The 17,880-nt window shown below is 36.3% G+C and overlaps 1 protein-coding gene across 11 annotated transcripts in view; it reads right to left on the bottom strand.

Moving 5' to 3' along the window:
• PRRC2C (proline rich coiled-coil 2C) overlaps nucleotides 1-17,880 on the bottom strand; it is a 97,506-nt gene that overhangs the window by 39,204 nt on the left and 40,422 nt on the right. For all 11 annotated transcript variants that reach the window (XM_077156952.1, XM_077156953.1, XM_077156957.1 and 8 more), the window contains exons 12-14: nucleotides 8,530-9,148; nucleotides 6,157-6,326; nucleotides 5,439-5,688 (exon numbers count right to left, since the gene is read on the bottom strand). In XM_077156952.1, the coding sequence (XP_077013067.1) occupies nucleotides 5,439-5,688; nucleotides 6,157-6,326; nucleotides 8,530-9,148 (1,039 nt within the window). The remainder of the gene's footprint in view (nucleotides 1-5,438; nucleotides 5,689-6,156; nucleotides 6,327-8,529; nucleotides 9,149-17,880) is intronic.

The following is a 17,880-nucleotide window of genomic DNA, read 5'->3' as shown; positions in this document are numbered from 1 at the left end:
TGCTAAAAATAGAGGAAAAAATGGACAGGAGAGGGAAGTTTGGAGTAAGGCACAGAATTGAAGAGTACCAGTAAGGGTAATTTAAAGGATGAAAAGAGAAAGAGGGAAATAATATATAGATCTGACAAATAAAATCCAAAGGATAAGATGTTTGGACTAAATTTACCAATTAAAAGATACAGATTGGAAGAATGGTTAAGAAATATAATCCAGCTATACGCTGCTTACAAGAGACTCATCTTAAACACAAGGACACAAGGATGGAAAAAGAGGTTCTACGCAAGCTGTAACCAAAAGAAAGCAGGAGTAGCTATATTAACATCAGACAAAATCGACTTTAATGTAAAGACATCATAAGAGACAAAGAAGGACACCATATATTAATAAAAGGGACAATTTGCAAAGAAGAAATAACAATAATAAATGCTTATGCTCCCAGTCAAGGGGCTCCAAAGTACATGAGACAAATACTGGGGAAACTGAAGGGAGAGAGAGATATTTCAATGATAATAGTAGGAGACTTCAATATACCCATCTCCTCTATAGATAGAACAACCAGACAGAGGATCAACAAGGAAACAGAGAACAATCTCATAAATGAATTAGACCTAACAGACAAATATAGGTCATTATGCCTCAAAACACCAGTATACATTCTTCTCTAGTGCTCATGGAACATTTGCCCGGATAGAAATAGGTTTTTAAAAATTTAAAAACACTGAAGTTATTCAAAGCACTTTCTCTGATTACAATGGAATGAAGCTGGAAATCAATAACCACCAAAGAACAAGAATTTCCACAAATACATGGAAATTAAATAATGCACTCTTAAACAACCAGCATCAAAGAAGAAACTGCTAGAGAAATCAGTAGCTATCTGGAGACAAATGAAAATGAGAATACAACATATCCAAACTTATGGGATGTGGAAAGGCTGTGCTGAGGAGGAAAATATATTGTCCTAAATGCTACATTAAAAAAGAAGAAAGAGCAAAAATCAAGGACTTAACTGCTTATTTGGAGGAACTTGAGAAAGAACAGCAAACTAACCCCAAAGCAAACAGAAGGAGAGAAATAAAATTTTCAATAAAATACTAGCAAATAGAATCCAACAATACGTTAAAAGAATTATACACCACAACCAAGTGGGGTTTATACCAGGAATGCAAGGATGGTTCAAGACAAGAAAAATCAATTAATGTAATATAGCACATTAACAAATCAAAAGGGAAAAATCACATGATCATTTCGATTGATGGTGAAATAACATTCAACAAAATTCAACATCCTTTTCTGATAAAAACACTTCAAAAAGTAGGAATAAAAGGTTAACTTCCTCCATATGATAAAGGACATATATGACAAACCCACAGCCAGGACTACACTCAATGAAGAGAGACTGAAAGCTTTCCCTCTAAGATCAGGAACCACTATTATTTAACATTGTACTAGAAGTTCTAGCTAGAGCAAACAGGCAGGAAAAAGAAATAAAAGGCATCCAAATTAGAAAGGAAGAAGTAAAAGACATTATTTGCCGATGACATGCTACTATAGTTTGAAAACCCTGTGAAATCTACAACAAAGTTACTTGAGCTAATAAACAAAGGTGGTGGGACATAAAGTTAATGAGCAAAAATCAGAATCTCTCTATACACAAGCAATGACGTAACCGAAGAGTCAATTAAGGAAAAAATTCTATTCAAAATAGCAACTAAAAGAATCATATATCTAGGAATGAATTTAACAAGGGATATAAAGGACTTGCACACAGAAAACTTCATAACATTGCCAAAATAAATCAAAGAAGATCTAAACAGGTGGAAAGACATTCCCTCCTCATGCATAAGAAGGTTAAATGTAGTTAAGATGTCAGTTCTACCCAAATTGATCTACAGAGTCAACGCAGTACCAATTAAAATTTCAACAACCTACTTTGAAGACTTGGAAAAGCTAGTTACCAAATTCATCTGGAAGGGAAAGAGATCCCAAATAGCCAAAAGCATCTTAAAAAAGAACAAGGTGGGAGGATTAACACTTCCTGATTTTAAAACTTACTATAAAGCCACAGTGGTTAAAACAGCATGGTACTGGCACAAAGAACTATTGACCAATGAGAAATCGAATCAAGAATGCAGAAACAGACCACCAAATCTACAGTCAAATGACCTTCGACAAGGCCCCCAGATCTACTGAACAGGGACAAAATAGTCTTTTCAGAAAACAGGCATGGGAAAACTGGATAGCAATAGCCAAAAGAATGAAAGAGGACCTTTACCTTACACCCTACAGAAAACTTAACTCAAAGTGGATTAAAGACCTAAATATAAGAACCAGTACCATAAAGCTTCTAGAAGAAAATGTAGGGAAACATCTTTAAGACCTAATCAACAGGAAGTAGCTTCCCCAACTTCATACTCAAAGCACAAAGCAACAAAAGAAAAAATAGAAAAACTGGAATTCCTCAAAATCAAATCATTTTGTGCCTCAAAAGACTTCGTCAAAAAGATGAAGAGGCAGCTAACTCACTGAGAAAAAATATTTGGAAGTCACACATCAGATAAAGATTTCATCTCCTATATACATAACTAAATCATACAAAAACAAAAAAAAATCTGGATTATAAAATGTGCTAAAGACATGAATAGGCATTTTTCTGAAGCACTTATACAGATGGTTAAAAAGCACATGAAGAGATGTTCATTTTCATTGGCTATAAGGGAAATCAGACCAAAACTACGAGATACTACCTCATACTGCTATGAGAATGGCTGCGATTAAACAAATAGGAAACTACAGCTGTTGGAGAGGATGTGGAAAAATTGGGACGCTTATGCACTGCTGCTCAGAACGTATAATGGTACAGACAAGACAGTCTGGTGGTTCCTCAGACAACTAAATACTGAGTTGCCCTAAGACCTGGCAATACCACCACTTGGTATACACCCAGAAGAGCTGAAAGCAGTGACACAAATAGACATTTGCACACCGATGTTCATAATAGCATTATTCACAATTGCCAAAAGATGGAAACAATCCAAGTGCCCATCAACAGATGAATGGATTATCAAAATGTGATATATAATGCTGAGTGAAGACATAATGCTGAGTGAAATAAGTCAGACACAAAAAGATAGATACTGTATGAACTTTTATGAACATGGCAATGGGAAAATTAAAGGCTCATAATATAGAATAAAGGGGTCCTAGAGATACATGGACTCCAGAGATGGGTGAATGGTTAGCTAATGTGGTCTGAACTTAAAAGTAAGGGAATAGACAGAAGTGAAGGCAGTTCACTAGTGGGTCTATAAAGAATATTACCATATCGAAGTGAACATGATTGAAAGGGGCTATATGGACCCATATGTCCCACTGATTAACACTACAAATACAAATAAGTTCTTGCATGAACTACCGCAAAGGTATGAATCTTGTATAAAGAGTGTATAAGTTTGGGATCTAGCTATTGCATGCTACGGACTATGTTTAACAGGAAAACATCAACAGTACACCAGCAACACCGCAGGTAAATAATGGGGGAAGGTTTAGATTTTCTATCTGGTGAGTGTGTATTTATTGGTTATCTTTCCCTTGGCAACAATGAAATTATCTAAAATTCAGAGTATTGATGAACTCGACTTTGGACATTATACATGATGCCCAATGACTGGAGATGTCTGAAGGATACACTGACTGAGCAATAGATTGGCACACAATAGTGAATATTGCGCTGCTACAAAAAGGAACGAAGTTGTGAGGCATGCAACATTGTGAATGAACCTGTGGGACATTTGGTGAGGCAAAATATGCCAGAAACAAAAGAGCAAATACTGTATGGTCTCATTTAGAAAATACTTATAAGAAAACAGGGGTCTAAACTGTAAGTTCTTATAGTAGTCACATTTAGTTCGGAGTGGTAACCTTTTTTCTGGAGTTCAAGAAACTGTTTAAATGTGTATAACCTTGTATTTAGAGATAAGAATGAAGCTGATGAGGTCAGGATTAAAGTAATTCAGAATACAGGGGTAAGGAAGACATTGTCTGTATTCTAGAACCTCATATACTCTTTGAGACCAAAGGAAAAAAGGTTTATTTTGTCCAGAATCCAAATTTCCCACAGCACATAACCTAATTCAACCTGTCTGGATAGATCATTTAAACAATCTAAACACAGTGAGCCCAGAATAAGAATGAGGGCCTAGGCCAGAGTAAGAATGAACACCTTTAATCCTATATAGCTTAATGTAATGTCTGGATACATCCCAGATTATACTAAGCAGATAATCAAAAAGTATTGGCAAAGTCCTTTACAAAGGGATGGGAGTAAAAATATGGAACTATTAAACTTTGCCACTGGTGAAACCCCTGATAATGTCTCAAACTTTAGGGACACCAAAATTAACAGATCAACTTCTTGATCTTGAGCCTGGCTCTTGTGAAGCTTGTGTATGTAGTGGAGAAGCTTAGCCTACCTATAGGTAAGCCTAAGAGCTACTTCTGGGGGACCTCTTTTGTTGCTCAGATGTGGACTCTAAGTGCAACTCTGCAAGTGAAATCACTGCCCTCACCCCTACATGGGACATGATATCCAGGGGTGAGAATCTCTCTGGCAGTGTGGGAAATGACTCCCAGGGACAGGCCTGACCCTGGCACCATGGGATCAACAATGCCATCCAGACCAAAAGGGGGGAAAGAAGTGTAACAAGGTATCAGTGGCTGAGTAGAGAGGCTACTTTGGAGGCCACCCCTATGCAAGCTTCAGTTAGACATTACTACCTACCATCAATTGCCAACCCCCAACCAAAACCATTCCTGACAATCCTAAAGAACATCTAGGATGTTATATAAGTTTTTACAAAGGCTCCATACGCTACGGTAACCTCCAGATGAGTCCCTGGACCAGAGAAGCCCTGAAATACAGAGGAGCCAGCCTCTCCAGAAGATCACAGAGTTCCATCTCCCATCCCACATTATCAATAACACCTTCCAACATGAAAAAGTTAGAATGGGTATACCCCCTAAAGAATGGGAGAAAGATCAAAGTTGATGGTAGAGTTATACAGAGAAGGTAGGGTTTAACAAATGAGTATGATTGCTAAATCATTAAACTGATATTTCTTTTAGTCTCCAGTATCTTAGAGGAGCTAGAAGTAAAAATCTAAAATTGTGAAATTGTAACTCATACTAAACTCTGAAATCTGCTTTACAACAAACTGTTGTGATACGCTTTGAAATTTATTGCTTTTTTGTATATATGTTATTTTTCACAGAACAGAAAAAAAGCCGATTGTGATGATAAATGCACAGCCACTGATTGTACACACTGGATGATTACATGGTATGTGAACATGTATCAATTTAAAAAAAAGTGAAAAATGATAAACTTCAATCCTGCAAGACTGCCAATGAGCCATGAGACACTGCCTATTTCAATTTACCAGGATGAATGGGTGGAATATCCATAGCAGGTCTTCCTGACATCATTCGGGGATCCATATATGACTGCATCATGAGCCACCTTGGATCAAAACCCATAGAAGCCAAATGCTGAGGGTGAGGTTGCATAGGCTGGTAAAGAGGTCTATGTGGTGGAGGTGGGACAGCACCACTGGACGGTTGTGAAGGAACAGTTTGTGGAAGTACACTTTGCTGCTGTTGCTGCTGCCATTGCTGCTGTTTCATCTGTTCCTGAAAAAAACAAGATTCTACATCTTAATACTTTAGTTCCAAATGACTAAGTAATACAATCACTCATATCAGGACATAGTAGGCTTTTTTTGAATTCTTGAGGGAAAAGGCTTCAAAAGACATTTAACAGTGAGGAGTGGTAAGACAAAAGAATAAAGGATAAGTTGTGACATTCTTCCCCACAATTACCTTAAGTAACTAGTGATTCATACAGTTATTCAGTCATTATACAGTATACTCCATGCCCTAGTAAGGAAGATGCTGTCTATAAATAAGGCAGGAGAAAAATGGAATGACACAGGTCAAGATAAAACCCTTATCAACACAGTGTACTAAAAAGGCAAAAAAAACTCAGGACAAATTTGTGTGCTTTTTGTATTTCAGGTTTTATGTCAAATCAATTTCTTAGATTATCGAACAATAAACGTTTCCAGTCACACATATATGAGAAAATGCTTTTATTCTTACCTGTTGCCGTTGAAATCGGGGAGGTAAAGACTTCTGAAACTGTTTGAAATAGCCAGATAACACAGCAGGCCGTGGCTGAGATCCTGATTCTGGTTCTGTTTCATGAGCCACTTGTGTTGGCTCTTTTTCACTGCGACTGCTATCTTGTCTAGAGAAAACTGGCTCCTCCTCTGCCCAAAGGAAAGGTATAAGACAATTGTATTCAACTATGACACTTTCTGAAAATACATGATTTTTGTACTGGAACGAATGACTAGATTGCTATAATATATTTGGAAAAAGGCATCTTCACCACTATATAACACGGTTTTGTATTTTTTTTTATTTTTCACATGGGCAGGCACTGGGAATTGAACCCAGGTCCTCTGGCATCACAGGCAAGCACTCCTGCCTGCTGAGCCACCGTGGCCCACCCAACGGTTTTGTATTTTAATATTGGTAGCCATCAATGAGGTAAAACCAGATTTCCAAACCCTTAGATTTTCTTAAAGCTGAGTTAAGATAAAGATCACATGTCCAAATGGCTCACCATAAAAAAGAAAATGATAATAAAACACTTCAAACTCTATTTTCATTTATTTCAGGAAATATCAGTGCAACTGCCAATATTTACTCATGGTTCAGCAGAACTCATAAAAACACAACCTATATATATATATATATACGTACTTAAAATAGAGCCCCCCCCAATTTTTTTCCTAACAAGGGCCTATTATTTACAAAGAAAACTAACAATAGTAAGTTTAAGTCTGACATAGTGACCTACTAGATATCTTCAAATATATTAATCATTATTCTATATAAAGAGTATCAAGTATGAGACACTAAAAAGATAACTCACACATTTTAAAACAAAATAATCATCCCAAAGAAAACTAAAGCCCTATTTGTTTTACAATATTTGTCACAATCACAAAGCAGAACTTTTAAATTCTATTTTCAGATGACTAGGGATGAATTTTTGAAGGAAGTTTATTTGCTGATATAAAGTGATGTCAAGAATCACATTTTTGCTTGTATTATATGCAATATTAAGAATGTTGTAAAGGGAGAAATAAAATATTGGAGGGAAAAATGGAGAGCCAGGTAGGGATAATGTTTAAAAATCAAATAGGTTTATTTCACTGCTAAATTAGGCTAAAACTGCCATGAGAGAACATATAAAATGTGGACGAAATAAAAATAACACAAGGATTTTTAAAAACCAATAATCTACTACATAGAGATTTTTTTTTAAAGTAATTAATGCATAGATGCAGTGACCACTGAAAGTTAAAATTAACAACTACAACGTCTATTCAGTTGCAGCTAAAATATGAATTTCCTTGCTTTTAATAAATCCACAGCCCTTTCTTACTATGGGTTAGTCAACCAGATTAACTAAGGTTGATTTCTTTTAGCATTCTTTATGATAAATATTTTCCATTTCTGTTGTGGGCAATTTATTTTCACTGGTTTTATAAGCAATGTATTTAAATGTTTATGATATGTAATAAGAACCCAATATTAGAATCAAAAGTATATCTAGATGGATTAATATGAAGAAGATTCATGAAATCTTAAATAAATAAATGATCCAATAGGCCTTACCTAAAGAAGTCTAAGGAAAACCACTCATATCTTTCCTAGTTATAACTAGAGTGAAGTTTGAAGGTATAAAAAACTGACAACAAATTCTTAAATAGCAAATAACAATTTTACACAGCAGGGCTTGGCAGATTTAGGGATTTATTTCTTTATCAGAAAATATCCTGAAATAAAATAGTATTTCTATTTTAAGTCCTTGTTAATTCAAGCTGTTCATTAAGATTGCATTTTACTAAAAGTTAATGGCAAGGTTTTACACTATATTTTAATTCCAATAATTAAAGTCTATATGAGCCAATGTGGGAAAGAAATCCCTGCCTCCCCAAACTGATTACATCTAGAAAGACAAAAAAGTACATGGAAATTATAAACTGAAAAGCACAAACTACACTATGGAAAACTGTCAGTTTAACCGGTAGGAAAACATATCTGATATTACAAAGTGGGTACAGTCATTTAACTATGACAATAAATCCTCTTTCAGTTAATTTTTATATATAGTAATGCACGTGAACAAATGAGATTTTATTTAGTTGCAGGTCTGGAATGAGAAAAAAGTAGGGGAAGAATCACAACATGTGACTGTGAAGTCAATACAACTTTGCAGACCAAACTGCATTAAAATTCATCTAGTAGCTCTGAGAAACATTTCAGGGGTGTTTATTCATTTTTTTTCCACTAAGAAATAATCCCACCATCATTTTTCTCCTTCAACACTTTTTTCTTTAATATAAAATAAGAAAATCATGGCTCAAGCCTGTATAAAAGAACAACAACCTACCATACCTTTATTAGAGTTGTTTTCACTTTCTTGTTTTTCTACCACAGGCTCTAAAGTAGGTTCTTTGGATTCGACTTTTTCCTCTACTTTTTCCCTTTCCTGCTCTAGCTCCAATTCCTTCTCATGTTCTCTCATTTTTTGTAGTTCTTTTTCCTTTTCCTGTTGCTGTTCTAGTTCTTTTTCTTTTTCCTGCTTTCTTTCCTTTTCCATTAGTCTTTGTTTTTCCTGCTCCCTTTCCAGCTCTTTTTCCTTTTCCTGTTGTCTTTCCTTTTCTCTTTCCCTCTCCTTCTCCCTTTCCCGTTCTTGCTCTTTCTCAAGTTCTTTCTCACGCTCTCGTTCTTTTTCACGCTCCCTTTCCCTAATTTCCTCTGGAGATGGTTGTTTTTCCACAATGCCAAGCTTCTCATCCAATCGTTTCAGTTTCTCTGCACATGCTGCCTTTCTTTGTTCTTCCATTCTTCGTTCTTCCTCTTCACGTCGTTTACGAGCACGTTCCACTGCTGCAGAAACTTCTGATTGCTGTCTTCGTCTTTGCTTCCAGATTTCATCTTCATCAGGTACTTGCTGCTTGGCGGGAAAAGGACCTGGTCTTCCAGGTACTGCCTGTCGATCTGGAGGTGGATGCTGAAACATTAAGACAAACACACAGATATGTATGACAATATGCAGATATGTATGACAACTCTGTATTGGGAACACCCACCCAAAATGTCAGAAATCCTTCTGACAGAATATATACATTAAAAATTAGAACAAAAAAATACATCTAGATAATTTCCTAAACTAAGACTAGAATAAATCTAGCCACATAGTATTTACTGAGCATGTACTAGTTATTGTCCAGACATTACTGCTCACTCATTATTTGTTGACTTAAATCAGAAGTATGACTCAATCTCAGAGGCGAATTTAGAGACCTGAAGATATTTTTTTTAAAAATTGAAGTGTTAGTGTTTCGGTAGCAGCTGCCAGATAGAATACCTAAAAGAGGCAGAAAAGGCCATAAAGATTCAAAACGTTAGCGCCTGAGCCCTGAGAAAACTGGTGCAGCTACATGGAAAAAAACAGAGGGCCAAAGAAACAAAAAGAAGATGGCTGGTGGCTCAGCAGGCAGAGTTTTTGCTTGCCATGTGGGAGACCTGGGTTCGATTCCGGTGTCTGCCCATGCTAAAAAAAAAAAAGGATGGAAACAATGTTTCTGATGATATCAACAAAGAAATTCCTAAAAATCAGCTGAAAAGGAAGCAGCTCTTTCAATCTAGAAAAGTCTATCTAAAATCCACAGTGGGGAGTGCGAAGGTCACCAGGGAGGCTGCTTCAACAATTTAACTTTCAAATTACTATGATATAAAACAATGGCTACAATGACTAAAATCCCTGCCAGCAAATATTCAAAAACAGTCAAACCAAACAGAGCACATGAAGGGCTAAAATATAAATGAACCAAAATTAAAAAGACTCAGTTTTCACCTACAGCTCAGCTGGTGACAAAAACCTAGTTTGCAGATGACAAACTGCAAAAATAAAATTACATAAAATTGCTAAATTTTCACAGTAAATTCACAGAATGGACATTTAAAAGTTCATTAAATGATTTTTTACATAAAACATAATGTACACATTTTATATGTGAAGTACAAAGAGTTTGGACAACTGATGCCCCTGTGTATGTCCCCACACCTTGCTCCAAGCAACCACTGATCTGCTTTAGCACTAGTTTTGCTTCCTATAATTTCATTTAAACAGGATATATATATCATTCTCTTCTGTATCTGGCTTTTTCTGTTCAGTGCAATGATTTTGAGGTAACTGTGTACATCAGATGTTTGCTCCACTTATTAATAGATACTATTTTATTATATGAATATCCATTTACCTATCAATGGACATGTATAATGCTTCAAATTTTTTCATTATTATGAATAAAACTGCTATGAACATTCACATCTAAGTCTTCATGTAAATGTACATTTTAATTTCTTTTGGATGGAAGTGCCAAGTCATATGGTTGTTTCATTTATAAGGAAACTATCGAATTGTTTTCCAAAGGTTAATAAGGTTAAATAATCTCATCCACAATGTACTGAGGATTCTAGCTGCTCTATACCATCTTTGACACTTGGTATTTCCAGTCTTTTAAAATTTTGGATGTGTAGCAAAATCTTACTGTAAATGTACATTTCTCTGGTGACTAAAAATACTGAATATCTTTTCATGAGCTTACTTGCTATCTATATTTTTTTTTGGTGAAATGACTACTCACATTCTTCATCTGCTTGTCATCTTATTATTGAGGAGTAACATTTGTTTATGTATGTAGTCCAGATATCTAAGTTCTTTGTCAGATATATATATAAAACGAATAATTTTTCCCATGGCAGCTTTTCATTTTCTTAAATATGTCTTTCAAAGTCCAGCAGTTTGGTCTATTTTCTTTTATAATTTGTGCTTGTAATAGCCTATCCAAGAAATTTCTGTCTACCCCAAAGTTGTGAAAATTTTGCCTATATCTTCTTCTAAATGTTTTAGTTTTAACTTTTATATTTAGATTATGACAATTTTAAGTTCATTTTTATGTGAGGTTAAGGGCCATTTTTGTCCCCATGAATATCCACTTGCTTCAGCACCATATATTAAAAAGATTAATTTCGCATCTTCAAATTACCAAAACTGCTTTGGCTATTCTAGATCTTTTATTTCCAGATAAATTTCCAGTATCAGCCTGTCAATCTTTATCTTAAAAAACAAACTGTATTGTTAATTCTAAACTTTATACTGAGCTGTTTGTATATAACCTGATCTTTCCCAGAAACTTCAGATACTTATGTGACACATGAGACTCAGAGTCAGAGCTCTGAAACTATGACAGTCAACTGTACCCCATACAAGAATGGTTTTATAAAAAAAAAAAAAAAGTTCAAAAAGTGATCATACGTTGAGCAGAGATATGAATGAAGCTGATCTGGATAGGACTAAATATATCAGAAGACTGGGTAAAGGATGATATTGTCCATATCTTAAAACTTCAACTTCTGTGTGAGACTAAAGGGAGAGACATTTATTTAGTTCAATTTTTGTATTTTGGGTAGTGTATTTCCTAATTTAACTTGTATGGTCAGTAAAAGGAATCCTGAACAGGCCATGAGATTTTGTTGGTTTGTTCAGGTTATCTGATGCCCCTATAAATCTCAGAGCGATGTGGACATGAGTAAAGAAGTCCTTGCAGGGTCACTTTAGGTGAATGAGGAGAAAGAAGGAGAGTTAATGTTCCCATTTGGAGAATTTCCGATATTCTTGCAAACAGTGGGGACAACCAAATCTATGGGCTGAGTCCCAGATCTTGGGGTTCACCCCTATGAAACTTATTCCTGCAAAGGATAGGCTAAGCCTACTTAAAATTAGGTCTACGAGTCACCCCCCAGAAAACCTCTTTTGTTGCTTAGATGTGGCCTCTTTCTCTAAGCCGAAGAGCAAGCGAACCCACTCCCCCCACCCCACCATGTGGGACATGACTCCCAGGGGTGTAAATCTCCCTGGCAATGTGGGATGAGCTGGGACCGGCATCAAGGGTTGAGAAAACCTTCTTGACCAAAAGGGGGAAGGAAGAAATGAGAAAAAATAAAGTGTTAGTGGCTGAGAGATTACAAACAGTTGAGAGGTTATCCTGGAAGTTATTCTTACGCATTATATAGATATCCCTTTCCAGTTTACAGTGTATTTGAGTGGCTAATGGGAAGTACCTGAAACTAGAGAGCTGTTCCAGTAGCCATGTTTCTTGAAGATGATTGTATGTAGCTATAACATTTACAATGTACCTATGTGATTGTGAAAACCTTGTGTCTGATGCTCCCTTCATCTAGGGTATGGACAGATGAGTAAAAATTATGGACAAAAAAATACATACACAAAGAATAGGGGGAACAAAGGTTGAAATATATTGGGTAGATGGAAATACTAGTGGTCAATGAGAGGGAGGGATGAGTTTTTTTATTTCTTTTTCTGGAGTAATGCATATGTTCTAAGAAATGATCATGGTGATGAATATACAACTGTGTGATGATATTGTGAGCCAGTGATTGTACATCACGTACGGAATGTTGTCTATTAAGAATGACTGTTTGTATGTTGTTTATCAATAAAAATATTTTTAAAAAAACCTGTTGGACTCTTAACGGGGACTACGTTGAAGACCAATTTCAGGAAAACTGCCATTTAATAATATTGAATCTTTCAATTCATAATTATGATGTCTATTTAGTTCTTCTTTAATTACTCTCATCTACGCTTTATAGTTTTCTGTGAATAGTTCCAGCCTATATTCTGTTAAATTTACCCCCATAAGTAACTTATGTTATTTGGTGCTGTTTTAAATGGCATTTCTAAAAATTTCATTTTTTTGTTGCTAGGACACAAAAGAACAATTAAATATTTTTTATTGATTTTATATCCTGCAACCTTGCTAAATTTACTTATTGCTTTTAGTAATTTTTATTGTGTACCCCTTAGGATTTTCTATGTACATGATTATAACCACAAAATAAGGACTGTTCTATTTATTACCTCCCAACATATATAACTTTTACATATTTTCCTTGGCTTATAGCACTGGCTAGGACCACCAGAATAATGCTGAATAGAAGTGGTGAGAGTGTATATTCTCGCTTTGTTCATGAGTTTGTGGGAACACATCCATTCAGTTTTAAGTTTGATGTTAGCTGCAGATTTTTTTTCTAGTAGATGGTCTGTATCAGACTAAGGAAGATCCCTTTAATTCCTAAGTTTTTACCATAAATTGGCATTGGATTTTGTTCAATGTTTTGTTAAATCTACTGAGATGATAAGACCTTGAAGTCCTTTCCCCTTACTATCCTTTGAATATATTATCTGTAACGATGCTCCCTGTTTTCATTCCAATATTGGTAATTTGTCTCTTCTTGAACTATCTAGCTTCAATTTTCATATGCTAAACAAAACAAAACCCACAGCTTTTAGGGTCTAATTTTCTTATTTCACTGAATTCCCTTATCTTTCTTCCTTCTTTTTTTATTTTTATTTTTTAACATCATCATTAATTAGTTGTTTCAATTCCTGTTGTCTTAGCTGAGGTGTTAGTCTGTTCTTTTGCTTGGGGCATATCGTGGTTCTTCCTGGTATGAGTTGTAATTTTCTGCTGGTGTCAAGGCACCTGATTTTCTTGCTTAGTTTATTCTACAGGTTGTTTTACCTCTTTTACCTAGGGTTTTCCTGTAGGATGGATCTTCTCTATCTGTTCATCTCTCTCACCAGCCAGTTGTCACATTTGTTCTGCCCCTCCAGTTTCCCCACAAAACCAGGTACCTACAGTCGCCTGTCTCAGGGATGGGAGTAGGAATTGGGCACCACAGCAATGTTTCAGTTAATGGATAACACAAAGTGTGCTGTCTCTCAGTGATGCTCTGTTTTTCAATGTCCTGCAAGACCTGGGTTTGTTTTAGGGTACTGCTAAACAATTGGGTCATATATGTTTCTCAGCCAAAACTGGAGCAGGTTTCTATGCAGGAAATCAAGCCTCACTCTAGTCAGCCTGAAATAATTCTCTGGGTTGTCCCTGAAAAAGCCCTTCAATTCTCTTGCACTTTCTGTTCTGACCAGTGGATGGTTATGTTCAATAACTTAATCACGCTCAGAGCACTGGTTCCATCTCTCCAGGTCTGGCTAAAAAATGCAGGTTTCCTGTTGCCGGCCAAAATCTGGCTCAATATTGGTCAGTGTTCCCGACTTTATTTGTGGCAGAGTACACCCTCAGCGGTCTAGTCTTTAGCCTTCCCTTAGGCAGGGATCAGGACTCTCTGCCGTTTCTCACAGGGGTGGTGAGAGGACTTTAAGACCCAGGGCTGGAAACAAAACTTCTGTCCATATATTCTCAGACCTCTGTCTCTCTTGACCTGGGCCTTGAAATGTTCTCCCTGGTCCCCCAGGTCTCCAAAAGGTGAGGGCTATCCCCTTGCTGTGAAAAAGTATGTATTCTGTGCCTCTGTTGGGAGGGGTCTCTGCTGCTGTTTCTCTGCCCATCCCGTACTGAGAGATAAAGTAAAGGGGAGGGGAGAGGACTGTGATCAGTCTGAGATGGAAATTTCCTACATGATATTCTTCAATTTGGGATTTGTAGGGGCCCTTTCCAGTCCATATCCTCCTCCAGATTTCTGAATAATTCAGTATTATTTTTAAATGCTGAATTTCCAAGGAGAGAGAGATTTTCTGCAGCTTGATGAGGTCACCCTCTTTTATTTATTTTGGAATTTGCTTTCTAAATTTTTTACTAGATTACTTTCTTAGTTTTTAAATTATATAAATGCATACAAATATTTTTAACCTAAATTGGGCATATAAAAATTATAAATTCTCCTCCAAGCATTGATTTAGCTGCATTCTAAACCTATGATATGCTATTTTCATTACCCTTCAGGTCAAAATATTTTCTAATTCCATTTGCAGTTTTTTACTTTATCATGAGTTATTTAGAAGTGTGCGGTTTAATTTCCAAATATGTGGGAACTTTCCAATACAATCGTTCTATAATTCATTTCTAATTTAATTCTATTACGGTCAGAACAACTCAGTCTGATTTCAATACTTTTAAATTTATTGAAACTTGTTTTATGGGCTAGAACACTGTCTATATTAATGTAGTCAAATCTCTCCCTATAGAACCCTGGCAACCACTGATCTGATTTCTGTCCCTGCAGTTTTGCCTTTTTAAGAATGCCATATAATTGACTAAGGTACATGAGAAGATAGGGGTAAGGAAGATATTGTCTGTATTTTAGAACTTCACCTACTCTGTTAGACCAAAAGAAGAAAGGTTTATTTGGTCTAGAACCTAAATTTTCTGTGGCACATAATCTACCCAATCTGTATGGATAAATCATTTAAACAACCCAAACACAATGCACCCAGAATGGGAATGAGGATTGTTAATTCTGTACATCTTAATGTAATGGCCGGATATATCCCAGAGTACGTTGAACAGATAATAAGTGGCCTTTCCCTCTCTAAGACCAAGTTTGCAAGTAAAATCATTACCCACTTCCCTACAAGAGACAAGACATCCAGGGGTGAATATCTCCCTGGCAAAGTGGGGTATGATACCCAGGGTTGAGCCTTGCCCTGATACTGTGGGATCAACACTGCCTTCCTGACTAAAAGGTGGAAAAGAAGTGTAACAAATTAGGTATCAGTGGCACAGAGATTTCAAACAGAATCAAAGGACTACTCTTACTCAAGCTTCAACTATATATTGCTACTTAATGATGGTTTGCCAAATCTCAACCAAAACAATTCCCGCCAACCTAAAGACACCTATGGCTTTATCTGAGATTCTAGAAAGGTTCCATGCACTAGGGTAACTTTCCAGAAACCCACAACCTCCAGTTCGGTTCCTAGGCCAGATACGTCCTGAAACCCAGGGGGCCAGCCTCTCCAGAACATCAAAGAGTTCCATCCCCCTATTGCATATTATCGACAGCCCCTTCTAACAGCAAAAAGTTAGAATGGGCATAGCCCAAATACCCCTAAAGATTGGGAGAAAGATTAAAGGAAAACATGGAGTTAGAGAAGATAAGATTAAACAATCGAGTATGATGATTGTTGCATCATTATATTATTTCTTTTAGCCTCCAATATCTTAAGACAGCTAGAAGTAAAAACCTAAAATTGTGGAATTGTAACCAATACCAAACTCTGAAATCTGTTCTACAACTAATCGTGTGATGTGCTCTGAAATTTATTGCTTTTTTGAATATATGTCATTTTTTCACAATAAATAAATACATAAACTGACAAGTTAATTTCAATCTACTTGATTCTAAACTGAATCAGGACAAAGTTGTATTTATATTAAAAAAAAAAAGTTGAGCACTACAGTTTAGATTCAGGGACATTTTACATCTCTACCAAATTTTGTGACTCAATAAGGACTTGCTAGAAAAGTGTGTGGAATATTACTAGCTTTTTTAAGTTGTAATTTTCTAAAAACGCACTTGCTATATTACAAGTAAGTGCATTCATTCAGAATGAGACTCCCCTATATCCAATATTCTTTTACACAGATAATCATATATAATAAACAAGCAAACAAGTAATTTAAAATCCAGTTAGCAGAAATGCTATAAAGAACACCCAGTGGTTAAGAGGAGAGTGACTGGAGAAGATGAAGATGATGATTATGGCATGTGAAGCTATCATAGTAGGATGGGATCAGGGAAGGCCTCTGAAGTAGTAATATCTGAGTAGAAATCTATTACAAGAAGAATCTCAGGAAAAGGGCTTTCTAATTAAGGGAAATTAGCTAGTAAAAAGTCTTGAGGATGAAACATAACAGCCTGTGTGGCCAGTGTGTCTATGAAACAAGATACCCTAGGGAAATGGTACAGATAGAAAAGGATTAAGAATGTAACCCTGAGCCCTCAAAAGACCCAAAGTTTAGGAAAAGGTCAGTATAGGGGACCCAGGAGTAGAAGGTGGAGGGAAAAAAGAAAACTAAATAGTACAGTATCTTAAAAAAAAAAAAAAGAAACAAAGTTAAAAAAAAAAAAAAACCTCCAAAGGTAACAGAACAAGAGCCAAATCAAGAAAAAGGCAACTTAAAGACAGCTGGCACTTGTGGTGCTTCAGATGATCCCTTTCCAGCTCAGACAAGAGCTAGCCCCACTCCGAGTGTGGGTCCCTGGTCCCAGTTCTGAAGGGAGTATAGTAACCCTTGTGTACATACTGGCAGCACATATGTCTGGCCCCATCTTTCCTGTGGCAGCCTGAGGTACAAAACCAGGACACTCATGCAAAGCCTGCAGTTTGAGAAGTTATTGTGCATGTAGAAGGCAGCTTACAGAAGTGTCTTTCAGAACACGGTGGGAGAGCAGTCAGTTTGCTTGGGGTAATGGATTACTGGCTACAGAACATACGGAATATACAGGGCAGTATCTAGGACTGTAAAGACACTGTTTCTTAATAAAGAAGGGACAGTCATACCCATATATAGATGGGAATTACTAGAGCCACACATGCATTAGTAGAATGGATAAGGGAAAAGTCCCAAGGGAAAACATTCCCTTTGATCAATCTGCAAAGACTAGGAAAAGTATTTCATTTTTTCCCTTCCTTTTCTTGGGAGGTGAGGCATTCAAGTAAAGCTGGATACAAGCTTGAGGAACAGATACTGCAGAGTATAAATTCCAGTGACAACACACTAAAATATCAAAACGTCCAGGTTTCACAAAAGTATCATAAAACATCCAAAGAAAAAGGAAGTGGTGGACCAGACAAAGGAGAAGACTGAAGCATTAGGAACCATCAACGAGAAGGATGATGGGACATATCAG

This window comes from Tamandua tetradactyla, chromosome 4, assembly GCF_023851605.1.
Source record: "Tamandua tetradactyla isolate mTamTet1 chromosome 4, mTamTet1.pri, whole genome shotgun sequence".
In the NCBI taxonomy this organism is placed as follows: domain Eukaryota; kingdom Metazoa; phylum Chordata; class Mammalia; order Pilosa; family Myrmecophagidae; genus Tamandua; species Tamandua tetradactyla.
This window is presented reverse-complemented; position numbering and strand designations above follow the sequence as displayed.